The 14211-nt window shown below is 31.0% G+C and overlaps 1 protein-coding gene across 1 annotated transcript; it reads right to left on the reverse strand.

The window, feature by feature from the left end:
• Nucleotides 1-4284: 4284 nt before the first annotated feature.
• Nucleotides 4285-8285, reverse strand: LOC140989517 (protein VERNALIZATION 3-like). Its single transcript, XM_073458727.1, has 4 exons — nucleotides 8036-8285; nucleotides 7667-7728; nucleotides 6824-6864; nucleotides 4285-4652 (listed from the first exon to the last, which is right to left on the reverse strand). Exons 1-4 carry the CDS (start codon nucleotides 8231-8233, stop codon nucleotides 4429-4431), a joined length of 525 nt encoding a protein of 174 aa, XP_073314828.1. The 5' UTR covers nucleotides 8234-8285; the 3' UTR covers nucleotides 4285-4428.
• Between the last annotated feature and the right edge of the window lie 5926 nt (nucleotides 8286-14211).

Raw genomic sequence — 14211 nt, forward strand, 5'->3', positions numbered from 1 at the left:
AAAAAAAAAAAAAAAATTTATGAGATGGTGTATTTGGGGAGATGCGTGCATTTGAAATTTATGAATTTCGATTATAATTTTATTTATTTAAAATAAAATAGCATATCGAATCTTAAATGTACATCTTACTCATTTACACATTAATATACATAGAAGAATGAAATAAAAATGTTACTATTATTATAAGAACTTGAAATCAATCATATTTAACATAATATACTATATAAATAAGTAATAAGTGCATTTGAAGTTTATGATCTTCTCTAAACAACAACAAAAACATTTGAAATCTATGGATTTAAAATTCGTCAGTCCAAACACAACATGAGAGAAATTGAAATCTAGGATTTGGGATCGTGAGGATGAAAATGGAAAATGGTGTCATAGAACTAGGGTTAGGTGAAAATTTGGTTGGAGACATCAACCTCTACATCTCTAAACGACTGAAGAAGTAAATTCTCTGAGTTGAAAGTAAAGTATCGAATGCTTCCAAGGGGATCTTCAAATTAGTAGAGTAGATGAGTATTTGACCAATAGTTAAGAGTTCAGATCTTCCAATTAAAACATTTTTTACTAGTTTAAAGATTTTCTTTATGAGACATATGGTCTATACCAAAGATGTAGTAAAAAAAACATCAAATCGTATCATCCTAACCCCCCATTCATCTAATAATCTCCCCCACACCTCACCTCCCACACCCCCTTCGTCTTAAAATTTGAGGGGCGTCTGTCCCCACAAGGTTCCATATATATTTGATCACACCACATAAAAAAAACTAAAATTGCACCCCAAAAATAATTGATTGAGATTGAAATTCAATCTTATGACCAAAATTGCAAAAAGATAAATCGAATGTAAAAATTTCTCATATAATTTAAGCCATTTTATAAAATTTAAATATGTGCTGAGAACTCAAAAGTTCTTTCAAGATAGAAAATATAGATCTTAAATTATACAAATCCTGCAAAAAATGAGTCGGGGATGGCCAACACCACATGATGGAACTTTGTCCAGTTATCTTTTTTCATTTCTTTTTTATTTAAAAAAATGTTTTTGGGAAATTCTGATGTATTTATGTTATTTTTTTTCTATTTTATTTTTTAACATTGAGGTATGTATGCCCAAACCTGACAACTTTGAAAATAAAAATAGTTCTAATATTAAGTAGATGCATATTTTACTCCTAGTGCGTGGCAGACATTAAAATAACATTGTAATTATGTTAATAAAAGATTTTGATTATGCTTTGGGAACAAGCGATTGAAAATCAATTTGATATAAGATACCCAAGGTTGAAAAGTAGCCAGCCCTTTAATCAGCATTTGGTTTAAATGTAAATGAAATTTTTATCTTAATTTTGCAACTTTACGATTTGGGTTTTTTATGTTATCAAATTTTAGTTTTGATTACATTTTTTTATTTTTGGTAATTTTAGTTATTGTTTCATCGGGAGTGCTGATATGACATTTATCTCTTTACGATTTTGGTCCTAAAATTTCAGTTTCACTCCATTTTTGTTGGACAATTTAATTGTTTTTTCCCAATGTGGCACTTATGTGGCATCAATGTATTGATGTGCCGTTGACGTGTATAATGTTACATAAACATTACAAACGAAAAATTATTAGCATTTTCAAAAATCAAAAGATACATGATTAAAATGAAATTTGACAATATTAATGACCAATATAAAAAAGTGACAAAATTAAAAAATAAAAATGCAATACACACACACACATATACATATACAAATATATGTATATATATAAAGGATGTAATATCATAAATTTTGAAATAACTGCTACAGAATTTAAAAAATTAAAATATGCATGTCATTGTCGTTTTCCAATATTAATACGATTCATTATAATTTTTATGTTCATGTAGTACAAATTTGTTTACAATTTGTGGTAGTAAGCATACAACCGTACATATATTTTTAATTAAGTACAATAAAAAATCCATTCGGACATTCACTTGATTAATAATTTAAGCACTTTTAAATTTATTTAATTAAGTCATTCTAGTATAATAAATATTGTAACATTATTTTATGTATTTAAAATAGATAAGTAAACTTAATTACTTGAATTTACAAATTTAATTCATTGATTTGAAATTTGAAAATACTTTTTTTTTCTTTCAAATACTTCCAAAAAAAAAAACTTGGATGAGTCGTGAGCTAACCTCAAAAAAGCAAAAAAATTACTATAAATAAAAAAATTCAAAATAATAATAATTTAGCTTAACCGAAAAATAAAAAATATTTCGGTTTTTAACCGAACCGAACGGTTCAATTCGGTTTGGTTTTCGGTTCGGATTTTTGTCGCACCGAAATTTGGTTAGGTAAGAATGAACACCCCTAGCTTGGACCATATTGGGGATAGGGGTTTTTTGGTTTTTGGGGTTGGAGGGTATTTAGATGATTTTTTTGTCTACAAATAAACATGAAATATTTCATTTTTCTCATTCATCCTATATTTTTTTTAAATTCACAAGATCACCAAGTCACTCCAACACATTAATTGCCTTCGTTTGTTGTACTTAATTTCATCCTATAGTTCAACAATATTAATTTAAGGAGATGCTCATATTTAATATTATGCATTATTTGTAATAATTATCCACACTTTGTATTCAATTCCTTATTTTTAAATTTATAGATTTTCACATATTTTTAAAAAAAAAATTATAATTTTCAATAAATGTAAATTATATTTATTCATTTTACGAAATATAAGTAATGCTTGTTAAATATACATCATACATAAATTATGTATATGTATAAATTGATAATGTGAATTGATAGTGAAGTTCATTAAATAGTAGTTGGGATATTTAAATTGTCGGCAATAAAAAGTTTTGACGTTTTTCGACTGCGGATGTCAAATGAATGTTTTCTTATGTTTCATTAACGTGACGGAATGAGATGGGTTTTTACCATTATATTGGAGATGTCTAAGGTAAAAAATTGTGTGAGACGGTCTCACAGGTCGTATTTTGTGAGACGGATCTTTTATTTGGGTCATCCATGAAAAAGTATTATTTTTTATGCTAAGAGTATTACTTTTTATTGTGAATATCGGTAGGGTTGACCCGTCTCACAGATAAAGATTCGTGAGACCGTCTCACAAAAGAATACTTTTATAGAACTTGAGCTAAATGTTGTTGGCTGAAAAAACCAGTATAATCAACTAACATTTTATCATTAATTTGCACTCAACTGTATCTTACTATGTATAACTCACTTCCAAAAATATAAATATATANTATATATAGAACTCTTTGCTCCTTTAGTAATACATAAGACTCAGTGTTAAACTCAGTTCTCAAACTATGATTAATGATCCTACGTTTACACTTGACTTATTCTAGTGGTTTTCGTAAATTTTATGGGAATTACATTAATTGACTCTCATCAAATCTCACAAAAACCCTCATCTGTGTACAGTACTGTATATATCTTTGATGATCAGTTGCTAGGATGATGCTATCATACAGTTTGATGCTTCTTGTTTACAGTGGTCAATTTCTTGTGTTCAGTAATACCCAAGCTAGACTCAGCTCCGACAATCCTATCACTTTGTTCGACTTATATCGGAATGCTAGCTGCCTTGCCATAGCTGCTAAGATCTCGAGAGCTAGCCCTTGATTTCATGAATAAAATTAAAGTAATCTCATGTTTTTTCATCAAGTTAATCAATTTCAATGGTAATAATTATATCCATCGATCTAAGCGCAATAATATATATAAGGTAATTTCTTCACATGTTTGATAGCCTAAACTCATAAAAATTGATTAACCAACCTCCCCGTCGAGATGGGAGGATACAAACAGCAGCTGAGTACGTAGCAAGGTGGGGAAGCGGAGCTTTAATTCCCTAGTAGAAGTGATTATCTCAGCCCACCTTGGACGCAAACCACCTCTCAGCCGAGCCCGACGCAGTAAAGTTGGCTCCTCAAAAGGGCTAGAGCAGCTCGATCCCTGTTTCTTTTTCCTCTTACTATTTCTAAATTACGGCATGCAACGTACGGTTCTTTGTACGATCGAAGCAAAGAGAACAAGCCATGCTATGAGCAAACTGTACGAGAAATGGCATCAAACACACGGGCTCGTCTCAAGTGATCACACAAGAATTCTCTTTTCTTGTGAGCCATATCATATGACCGGTCCGTCGCCTCTTTATATATAAAGTTTTTAATGGGGTGACGCCATCGCTGGGACATATAATCACACATAGAACGCGATGAGTTATAATTAACCAAGCTTGTTTCCTTTTTAATTATTGTTTATTTATTCCCGTATAAATTATATTGTTTCAAGCCTATAGATCAATTACAGCAGTAGACGACTTGAAAACTTACGATCATGCAGCACACATATATAGTATAAGCCTATAATCAGTTGAAATATTATATGTAAATATTCATCTCCTTCTTCCACCAGTGCCACTCTCCCTCTGACAGTTATAATAGACAGCAGCCACTGGGGAGCCAAGGTTGTAGAGCTCCGCGAAATCCCTCGTGTTGAAGTTCTGGCGCCACCCCGGAGCATACACCGTCTGCCTTCCCAGCTGCCGGAAGAGCACGAACACGAACCTGTGGATCCCCATCGACGGCCGCGGGCTCTCGTAGCACACTATCTCTTGGCCTGCATATACGTATTAGTATACATGATTTCACAATCATAATATAATTGCTTTAATCCCACAAAAAAATAAATATTTTGTAGGATGAATCGTGAGATCGACACGTTAGGGCGAGGCTTGTAGGGTCCTTGAACGCATTAGGATCGACAAAAAAAAGTTGGAATTCGACAAAAAGTATAATTGCAGGAGACAGTGCTTCCACTTATCAAATTCAAAGAAGCGGAAATCAAATAATTTACTTGGATCGAAATTAATATAAGAAAAAAATATATTAATAATTACATAAAAATTAAATATATTTCAACTAAAAAAGGTTTGATTTTGTTAAAATATAAGTTCTTGTTCCTACAAAAGTTAGTGGAAAATTGTATTCCAATTTACATAATTCTTGATCATAACATGGATATTTTATGCACATGCAAAGCATATAATCTTATTGGATTGTAACAAATGATGTAAAAGAAAGACAAGGATGTCATGTATGCCTCAAGGTGATTGTGCTCCACACAATCTGTGTTTCTTTGTAGTGGAATAGTAGTAAAGCCGTTGTCACATAAAATTAGTGGACCATTTGTAAAGCTCGCAAATTTTAAAACTCATTATTTTAAATACTCCAATTAAATTGTATATATTGAATAAATTTTGGAGTTTGTATTGGATCGTGCCCAATAATTTGAAACTTAAACTAGATAGATGCATGCTTTTCAAAATTTAATGTACATACATCAAGATGTATATATATATTTTAAGAAAAAGACGTATAATCGAGTTTTTTCTGTTTTACCAAAAGTTATAGCTAGGTGTTGTTAACGGTGCAACACAAATATTTTAAATCATACAGCAGTTCAAAAACCACATTTCGATTATTCTACAAAGTGAGGATAATTATTGCATCCAATAATATCTCTCTCAATAATTGCACTTCTTGCAATTAATAAAAATCTAACTCGTGACATTAGCTCTTATATCAATGGTAAGACCGAGCGTTTACATTTTTACCAAAATTTATAGCTGGTGGTAACGATGCAATTTATATCTTTTAAATCATACAATAATTCAATAATCATGATTCGATTGCTTATAAGCAGATCATGATCGTCATCTATCTGCAACCGAAAAATTCAAATCTTTGCATTGGAATCTATCGTGATTTTTGAAATTTTAAGATGAAGATGTCATGTCTATCTCGTTAGCCTCAACCTCTTTTCATCCAAAATTTACACCACGTCCTTCCCTCATATTTTCGAAAAAGGCTAGAGGAGCTTAGACAAAACACTTGGAAATTTCTTTCAAAAAACACAAGATTTCGAGGTTTAAGATGAGCAAACTTTTATGAATCACCCCTTTTGGCTCTTCACGTTTTTGAATAATGATATATAAGTGGGATTATGTTTGTTTTTTAAAATAAAAATCTAAGTAAGTGTTTTGAAATATCCGATCGTTCATGCTTCTTTGTATAAAAAAGAATTTCAAACACTGTTATGATTCAAGTTTGATATGGAAAAAAATTCTTGAAAAATGTATGATCCTTATACGTTGGGTATAAAACCGTTATATGACCCCTACACGGTGATAATAAAACTGTTATATGGCCCATACATGATGTGTATAAAATTGTTGACTCGCTATTTAGAGGATTAAAAATTAGAGACTGATCATAAAACAATATAAAATAAGATGAAATATCAGTATTATACGTTTGTAATTTGTTGTGATATGTTTTGTCTTGATATTCCCGATATTCAAAAATTATGCACTAGTATATATTGTGCATCAATAATCCTCTGCTTGCTTAGTATTTCCTCAAAATCTTACTTCTTACAATTCCTTTCAGATAAGAACGAGGAACAAATCAAGAACGACGATCAAGACATATTTTGGAATTGGTGATGGACGAAATTTCAAGATCTTTGGATATGATTTTGTTTCGACTTACTTATTTATTTTTAAGACGATTCCACCTATTTTGATTCATATTTGGAATTTGAGTTGTAAAGACAAATTATTTATGGAGTAGAATGATTTGATTTATATTGTCATATGATATTTATTGTTTTCGAATTTTATTTATTGAACAAAATCGATGCCGACATATTTTGGTCTCGAGCATGACTTCATTTATAAAAAAAAAGTATGTATATATAAAAATAAATTCAATGATTAGACAACTCACCGAAGGTAGCTCCCGTAGTTGCTGGAATATCAGTGACCAACCTGGATCATAATGATATATTATGGAGATTAATGGGGCATACGAGTTGAATCATAAGAAAATTTAATTCATCAAAAAAATACGTATGTTTTTTATAAATATATATTGTAATTAATGTGGATGCCCCACCCAAAAGAGACCCGTCACCTACTAAAAAGACTTTGTGTTGCCAAGGTACTTTTGTCTGTGCGCAGAGGATTTTGAAAGGCGCGTGCATGCAAGTCAAATCAGTCAAGTAAAAGGGTAATGGAATCCATCTTAAAATTCTAATTAATTATTGAAATATAAAAAAAAACATTAATTAATTATTGAAATATAAAAAAAAAAACATTAATTAATTATTGAAATATAAAAAAAAACATATATATTTCATCATATGTTAGATCTCCTACGTACGTGAGTTGTTTTATATATATATTTTTAAAAAATTATACTTATAAGTAACAAAAAATATATATCAATTCATATATCTTGATGACTGCAAGACAGCCCACGATTAGATGCATGCATGCATATATATATATATATGTGTGTGTGTGTGCGTGCGTGTGTGTGTGTGTGTGAGAGTGTGCGTGAGTTCCCAAGAAAACATGGTGGGCAATAACCAGCTATTTGCTATACGCTTTCTGATTTTATATTCAAATAATAATAAAGAAGGAACCTCAAATTTATCAAATTTTTTTTTTTATAAAAAAAAGTTTTCAGTTTTCCTGTTCGATCAGTCATGGGGTTTTTCAACAGTAGATGAAAACCCAGCTAGCCAGCAATTAATATTATATATATACATACATATATATGTCTCACCAGTGCAAGTATTCCCTGAGATTTGGATCGCTAGGGCTTGGAGCATCAGGGTCCACCATCACCTGTTTGCATGCAAATACAACAACATATATAAATATATTCATTCCCATGATCACGTCAAATGAATGAGCTAGGGAGAGGTCCTGAGATTTGTTTTTAATTTTTTTGCGCAGTTTTTCTTTCAAATTCTTCGATTTGCCGGTGCTCTATATATATGATCATAAGGATATCAATATATAATAAAACCATTGTATATATCTATATATATGTATATACTAATTGGTTGTAAAGAGATATATATACATGAATATACAGAGACCAAGAAAATAAGATTTTCGAATATCATCATAACATAAATAAATCACGTACAAGAGTAAAGAAGGTACGCATATCTTCCCCTCCGATCTCGACCCTCGGCTGGTTGAGCACTTGGGAAGGCCTGAACTCACTCCCATTGTTCACTTCTCTATTGCCATGAGTAACTCTAAGTCCTAGTGATCTTGTGAATGGATCCAGCACGTCGCCTATGACTCTTCCTACGACCAGAGGATCTCTATCTCTAGGCATTATTATTTTTTATGTGTGCTTATGGATTTATTGATCTATAGTCTTGTATGCACTACATAAGGGCTATTTATAGATGGTTGAAGCACATACATGCTATCCACACAGTTTGCATTCACCGTAGACCCCAAATGATATCAAAAAAGAAAGAATTTGACACTTTTTTTTAAAACAATTTTCCTTTCCGTTTTGCTTTAAGGAATTTCGTGATTTAAAACAAAAAAAAGGGACCTGAGGTTTTTATATTCTGAGTGAAATAAAAAAAAATAATAATTTTGAGGACGCAGAGAAGTCCTGTCGCACATCAGTGGTGTCTGAAATAAATTAAGAACTTAATAGAGAAGTTATTACAACAGATGATATCATTATTGTAAACTTTGGTTCATAGTTTTTATAGGGTATGGACTATATCGCTATGTTTTGGATTGTTGGACTCGACAAACCTGCAAATATATATATACATACGAGAGTTGTTAGAGTAGATATCCAGCGAGTCAACTTGTGGCTTGGACTTTTTTCTTGACTTTTATGTAAAAACAATATTTTATTTTAATAATGATTTATGATTTCATCTAATTATTACATTTACTTTATATGTATACTAATGCAAGTTGTATAGATAAAGTCTTTGAATATACAATAGATACCATAAGATATGTCTCCCAAATTAAGATAATGAAACTCATTAAAAAATATATTGTATATTCTAAACTGGTTCCTAATCGATTCATCTGCCTAAAATAAAGATAAAGGTCGCATTAGTTTGAGACTAGCTAGTATCTGTGATGTAAACTTCATCTTTCATTGGTAAGGACATATAGATGTTTAATCATACAGATAGGTGATCATTTGATGATACACTGAACAACCCTCCCTCGAACTTTCCAAATGATTTTCACTTCACGAGTGGAATAGCCAACGGTTATGATTGTACACTATTATTCTTTTGACTCGGGACAACTTGGAAGCTTTACGTACTAGCACGTAGTTTGATCCATTTACAGACTCCATTGAGTGTCATCAGGTGGCGAGGTTAGGTGTAGTTTCGAAATACATAAAAGTCTATGCATTGTAGTCGGGGATCCATTGCCCAGCTATGGTCGAAAATATCTCATGTGATCTAATGAGTTTACAGTGCAAGAAATCTCTGGTCTGAGTAAAACATGTGCATTTTGGAAAAAAACTTCCCCTGTTACACATATCATGTCACTATTATTACTCAAAAATATATCACATCGTTATCGAATTCATTTGCAACTCTCGATATAGCAATGATTGTAGATTCGATCGTTATATATGAGTTGAAAAAACCGTATTATATGCTAATCATAACTTAAGGTTTTTGCATATAGTATCAGTTAAACCTAAGAGATCATGTGGAGATCTTACCAGATAGTTATCATAATATTATGGATGCAATCAGCCTTGAGTTCTGACGTTCTTGATCAAGAGGTTGATTAAAAGAAAGAGGCTAATTAAAGTAAGTCCAAATGAGAACAAATGTTATTTTGAATCACATGAAATTGTGAACACACAGCTAGCCGTATCTCTAAACCGTTGAAGGCCACAAGTATTGGATTATGTGGTTTCATTGAGATAGTCAAGTTCAAAGAGTTGAATTTGTTAACTGTAGTTTGATGGAAATCAAATAGATGCTTATAAAGGATTTTATAAATTGATTTTATGTAATGTAATATGTAGAAGTTAGCTTAACAGCTAATTAAGTTAGGAGAGTGGAATTACCTGGTTTAGTGAACGGGTTCACAAAACTGGCCACTGGCGTTCACTAAAAAAGGCCGCTGGCAATTCTAATCTTCGAAATTTTTAATTTTGACTATATGAACAAGATTTTTATCATCGATACATCGGCGCTGCCTGGTCATCAATCGAGGTTATAATGAGTTCACAATTATTTATTTAGTAAATTTAATATCATTTAATTAAATAATAATATTAGTACTTGTGACTAATATGATATCAGAGCAAAGGTTTCTCATTCATATGATATCTCGTTGTTTATTTATTAAATCGTGTTAAGTAATTTATTTCTAACTGCGTTTGAAATTCAATAAAATTGAAGCAGCTAAAAAAATATTTTTGCTTCCCAGAATTTTTTCGGGCAGCGCTGCCCAGTGCACGCAATACGCAGCTTGCCCAGTATTTATTAAAAAAAATTAGACAGGCAGTGATGTGCGCCGAACTGTTCAAACAGTGTAGGAGGGGCACATGCAGGGTACCCGATATGGTCTCGGGCAATCCTGCCCCACGAGGTCACTTTTGAGGTGCTCGGGGCAAGTTTTCGTTTTTTCTAAAATTTTGGGCCATATTGATATTTTATTATAACTTAATCAAATCTACCCCTGAAAATAAATTTTGTAAAATTTTCTTACAAAATAAATAATTAAAATTAGATCTTAATTGTCTATAATAAAAGATTTTTCACAAGAAATTTTCAAATTTCATTGTATAAACAAGATTTATATCTTCAATACATCGACGTTGTCTAATCGTCGATCGAATTTATAATGAATGCACAATTATTTATTTATTAAATTTAGAATCTACTAATTTAATAATATTATTAGTATTGTATTTATATATATGTTAAGAAATATTGATGACATAATATAACAAATACACAACACAATATTTACACAAAAAATTCTCCACCTCACAAAGAAAAAATTCGGCCACCACCAACATTTGAAGAAAAAAATTTCGTCCACCATCCTTCCATCGTGGGGCCGCCTCGACCCTGACGCATTTAGATATCTGGTGCGATCTATACAAGAAATCCAGTTTTTGATCGTGGACTTGATTAAACGATTGTAGTAAGAAGGAGATTAGTTCATAGAGATTTAAAAAAAAAAGTTATATCCACTTAAAACCCAGAATAGTTAGAACATGCTTTATATACGCAAAGTAAATCAGATCTAAACAACCATAAATGATTTAAGTCATACGACATCCAAGAACATTTTGAAAGTTAAAAAAAATTTAAAAAATTTTCGCTACATTTTGAGTACGAGAAAACAGTACATCAACAAGAACTACATTTCAAATCATGACAACACAATCCTAGAATATAGTACTTGTTTATCCAATGTAAGTCACAACAAATTAACGAGAAACAAAGGATATATCATACATGGTCGTGGTACTCATGATATATCACATTCATCTGTAGCACAGACAGTTCGTAAAATTTAAGTTTTCGAATATTTTGACCAATGAATCTAAGGTTTTATGTCTCAAATAAAATATCATGGTATATTAGAAACAGCTAGGGGAATTTTTTTTTAAATCTCTCTCTGGATACGTATTCTGTATTCTTTGAGGATTCGTTGTAAAAGCTGAATTAGCACGACAGCCCAATACTTGTTGTTGGGTTTTTTTTTTCTTTTTAAAAAACAAAATTTGTGGGTCAAGCAATTAGTCAAGTCTGCAGACTCGATATTCGTTAGAATTATGAATTAACTTCATTTTATATAGATTTCCAGATTTAGTTTCTAGTAAATTACTCCTTGTTGTCGTCCCGATTGTTGAAATGCAACCAAAGTTCCACCTTAAAAATATGTGAAGAAGAATATCTCGATTGATATGAGATATTATGAGTAAAATTCAAAAGCAAATCCATAAAAATTTAGACTTAAAATGGACAATAACATATCATCGTGGAGATATGTGGATTTTATGGCACAACGCTTATGTTTATACGATGATATTTTTTAAAAAAATTTGACCAGTCGGACAAAAGATTTGCTATTCGTTATTTATACCAAAAGCTAAAAGGTGAATTTTAAAGCTTTTTATTATTCTAGTGTTCATAGAATTCGTCATTCTCGCGTCATAATTTAGTGATATAAATATCTCGCATGTCTTCAAACCCAAATTAAAACAAAAATTAAAACAAAAAAATGTAAATTGTGATTCTACTTTATGATATAAACCTTAGATTCGAACCCAAGTTAATACAAAATATATAATAATGTTTTAAAAAATATTGTCATTTTCAGAACCTTCCAAAAATAGAAAGCATTCTCTCGAATAAATATAAAAATCGAAAAAGAGAGACATGATAAAAAGATTCTTTTCTTATGGATAAAAAAAATATGGCCACGCAATTGGATATTTGAGAATTTGGTGCACAGAAACTTCAGAGGTATACTTTTAATGATATCGACAATGCCAAGGGTAAAGGTGTTCGTAGGTCGGTTCGATTTTGAAAATTTATTCAGTTCGATTTTCTAACAAAACGGTTCGATTTATTCAATCTTGATAAATATTAAAATTAGTAATTAAAATATAACATAACAATCAACTAAAAATTTTGGTTTAACAAAATAATTCAATAACAATCAACTAAAAATTAACAAAACTATTCTTTATTCATTAAATATCATCTCATAAAATATATAATTTAAATAGAAACAAATTCTTAATTAAATTAAATTTTGATTTTTCGATCGGTTTAATTTTGACAAATAAAATAGTTTGGATTTACGTTTTATCCAAAATTTAAACACCCCTAACCATAAAAATATCTTTTTAAGTCTGGGCACAATTTTAAATCTATTTGAAACATAAGTGATTAAAGTTAATACACCATTTGATACGAAAAAAGTCAGCTGAGGTGCAGGATTCAGTTCAGTTCCACAGAAGTGTACAACAAATCTCATGGGTTGCTCATGTTCTTATTTTATGCTGTGTGATATGTTCTTACAGAATTAGCAAGATTTGCATATCTTCAGCTTTGTTTTGTTTATTATATTGAAAAAATATATTGTTTTTAATGCATACTTAGGAACTATATTTGAATTTTCAAAATGACATACATGAAATAAATCTTCAGATAGAGAGCTGTGATTACAACCTGTTAAATTCCACTGTTTACAAGATTGAGCAACTCGTTGGAATCTTGGATCATGAAAACAAAAAAGATTAGCTCATATTGCCAAATAGGCTAAATACATACAGATAAGATACGTATTATACAACTACCACTGTGAATAATAATATTATACCAGGAAACAATCCACAAAGTTAAAACAGATGCAAGAAATAAACTACCTGATTTTTCAACTATGGACCTCACAAGCGTTACAAGGAAAACAGAGGGACCTAATCTCCCGGAAGAATAAACCCAAATCGACACCACCGATCTGCATTTACGTGTTTCTTTGTGTTGTTGAAGGTTTCCTATATCAGTTTCAATGTTTAAAAGTCGGATTTCATCAGCCTTGTACAAGGTCTTATGGTAATGTCATCAACATCATTATGCTGCTCCACATGGATGTAGTCTCTTGTTTTCAAAACCTAAAACATTTTCACATCAAAGCACAAAGATCAGCAACAGTTGATCAAAGTCGAGGACGCCAAACCATTTTTTTAACTAGGCTAGGTTCCAGAAGATAATTTTGGCAAAGCTAAAACATAGATCACACAGAGTCAGCAAATCGAAGAAAGAGATACAAACGGGTAATGACTATGAGCATGCTTCTCACGATGTGACAATACCACATCAAGCAGAACAGACACTCTGTTAACAATCTGATCTCGAACATAAAAATCGGCCGTAATTATTTTGCTAGAGGCCAACCACAATTAGTCCAACAATTGAGCATTTTGCATCCGAGTGAATTCAAGATCCTCTCTACATGAATGGAGGTATATTTGAAAAAATTCAACTCTCCATTACATTCTCAAAGTTCCGCAACCTTAGCCTTGGTCTGCTAACAACGATTTTGTTTGTACCCTCACATTAGTCATTGACAATCCTTTCAGGAGCGAACAATAAATAAACCAAACAAATTCTTAATTGAATTTATCAAAGATTAACTAAACGAATAAAAATTTAAAGCAAGCAAGATTTTTCAGGAATTTCTTCAAAAACAAGTCNAACCAAAATTAGCAATGTCACAAAGTTAAGGGAAGCTTTAGCTCAAACTGAAAAGTTCAATTCATAAATATATAGACAAAAG

Source organism: Primulina huaijiensis, chromosome 12 (assembly GCF_012295235.1).
Source record: "Primulina huaijiensis isolate GDHJ02 chromosome 12, ASM1229523v2, whole genome shotgun sequence".
NCBI lineage: Eukaryota > Viridiplantae > Streptophyta > Magnoliopsida > Lamiales > Gesneriaceae > Primulina > Primulina huaijiensis.

Excerpts from the sequence above, each read along its gene's own strand:
- LOC140989517 (XM_073458727.1), bottom strand. The coding sequence starts at position 8,233 with ATGCCTAGAGATAGAGATCCTCTGGTCGTAGGAAGAGTCATAGGCGAC. Across the intron at positions 7,729-8,035 it reads TGCGTACCTTCTTTACTCTT|GTGATGGTGGACCCTGATGC; the intron begins GTACGTGATTTA and ends GCATGCAAACAG. Across the intron at positions 6,865-7,666 it reads CTCAGGGAATACTTGCACTG|GTTGGTCACTGATATTCCAG; the intron begins GTGAGACATATA and ends ATTATGATCCAG.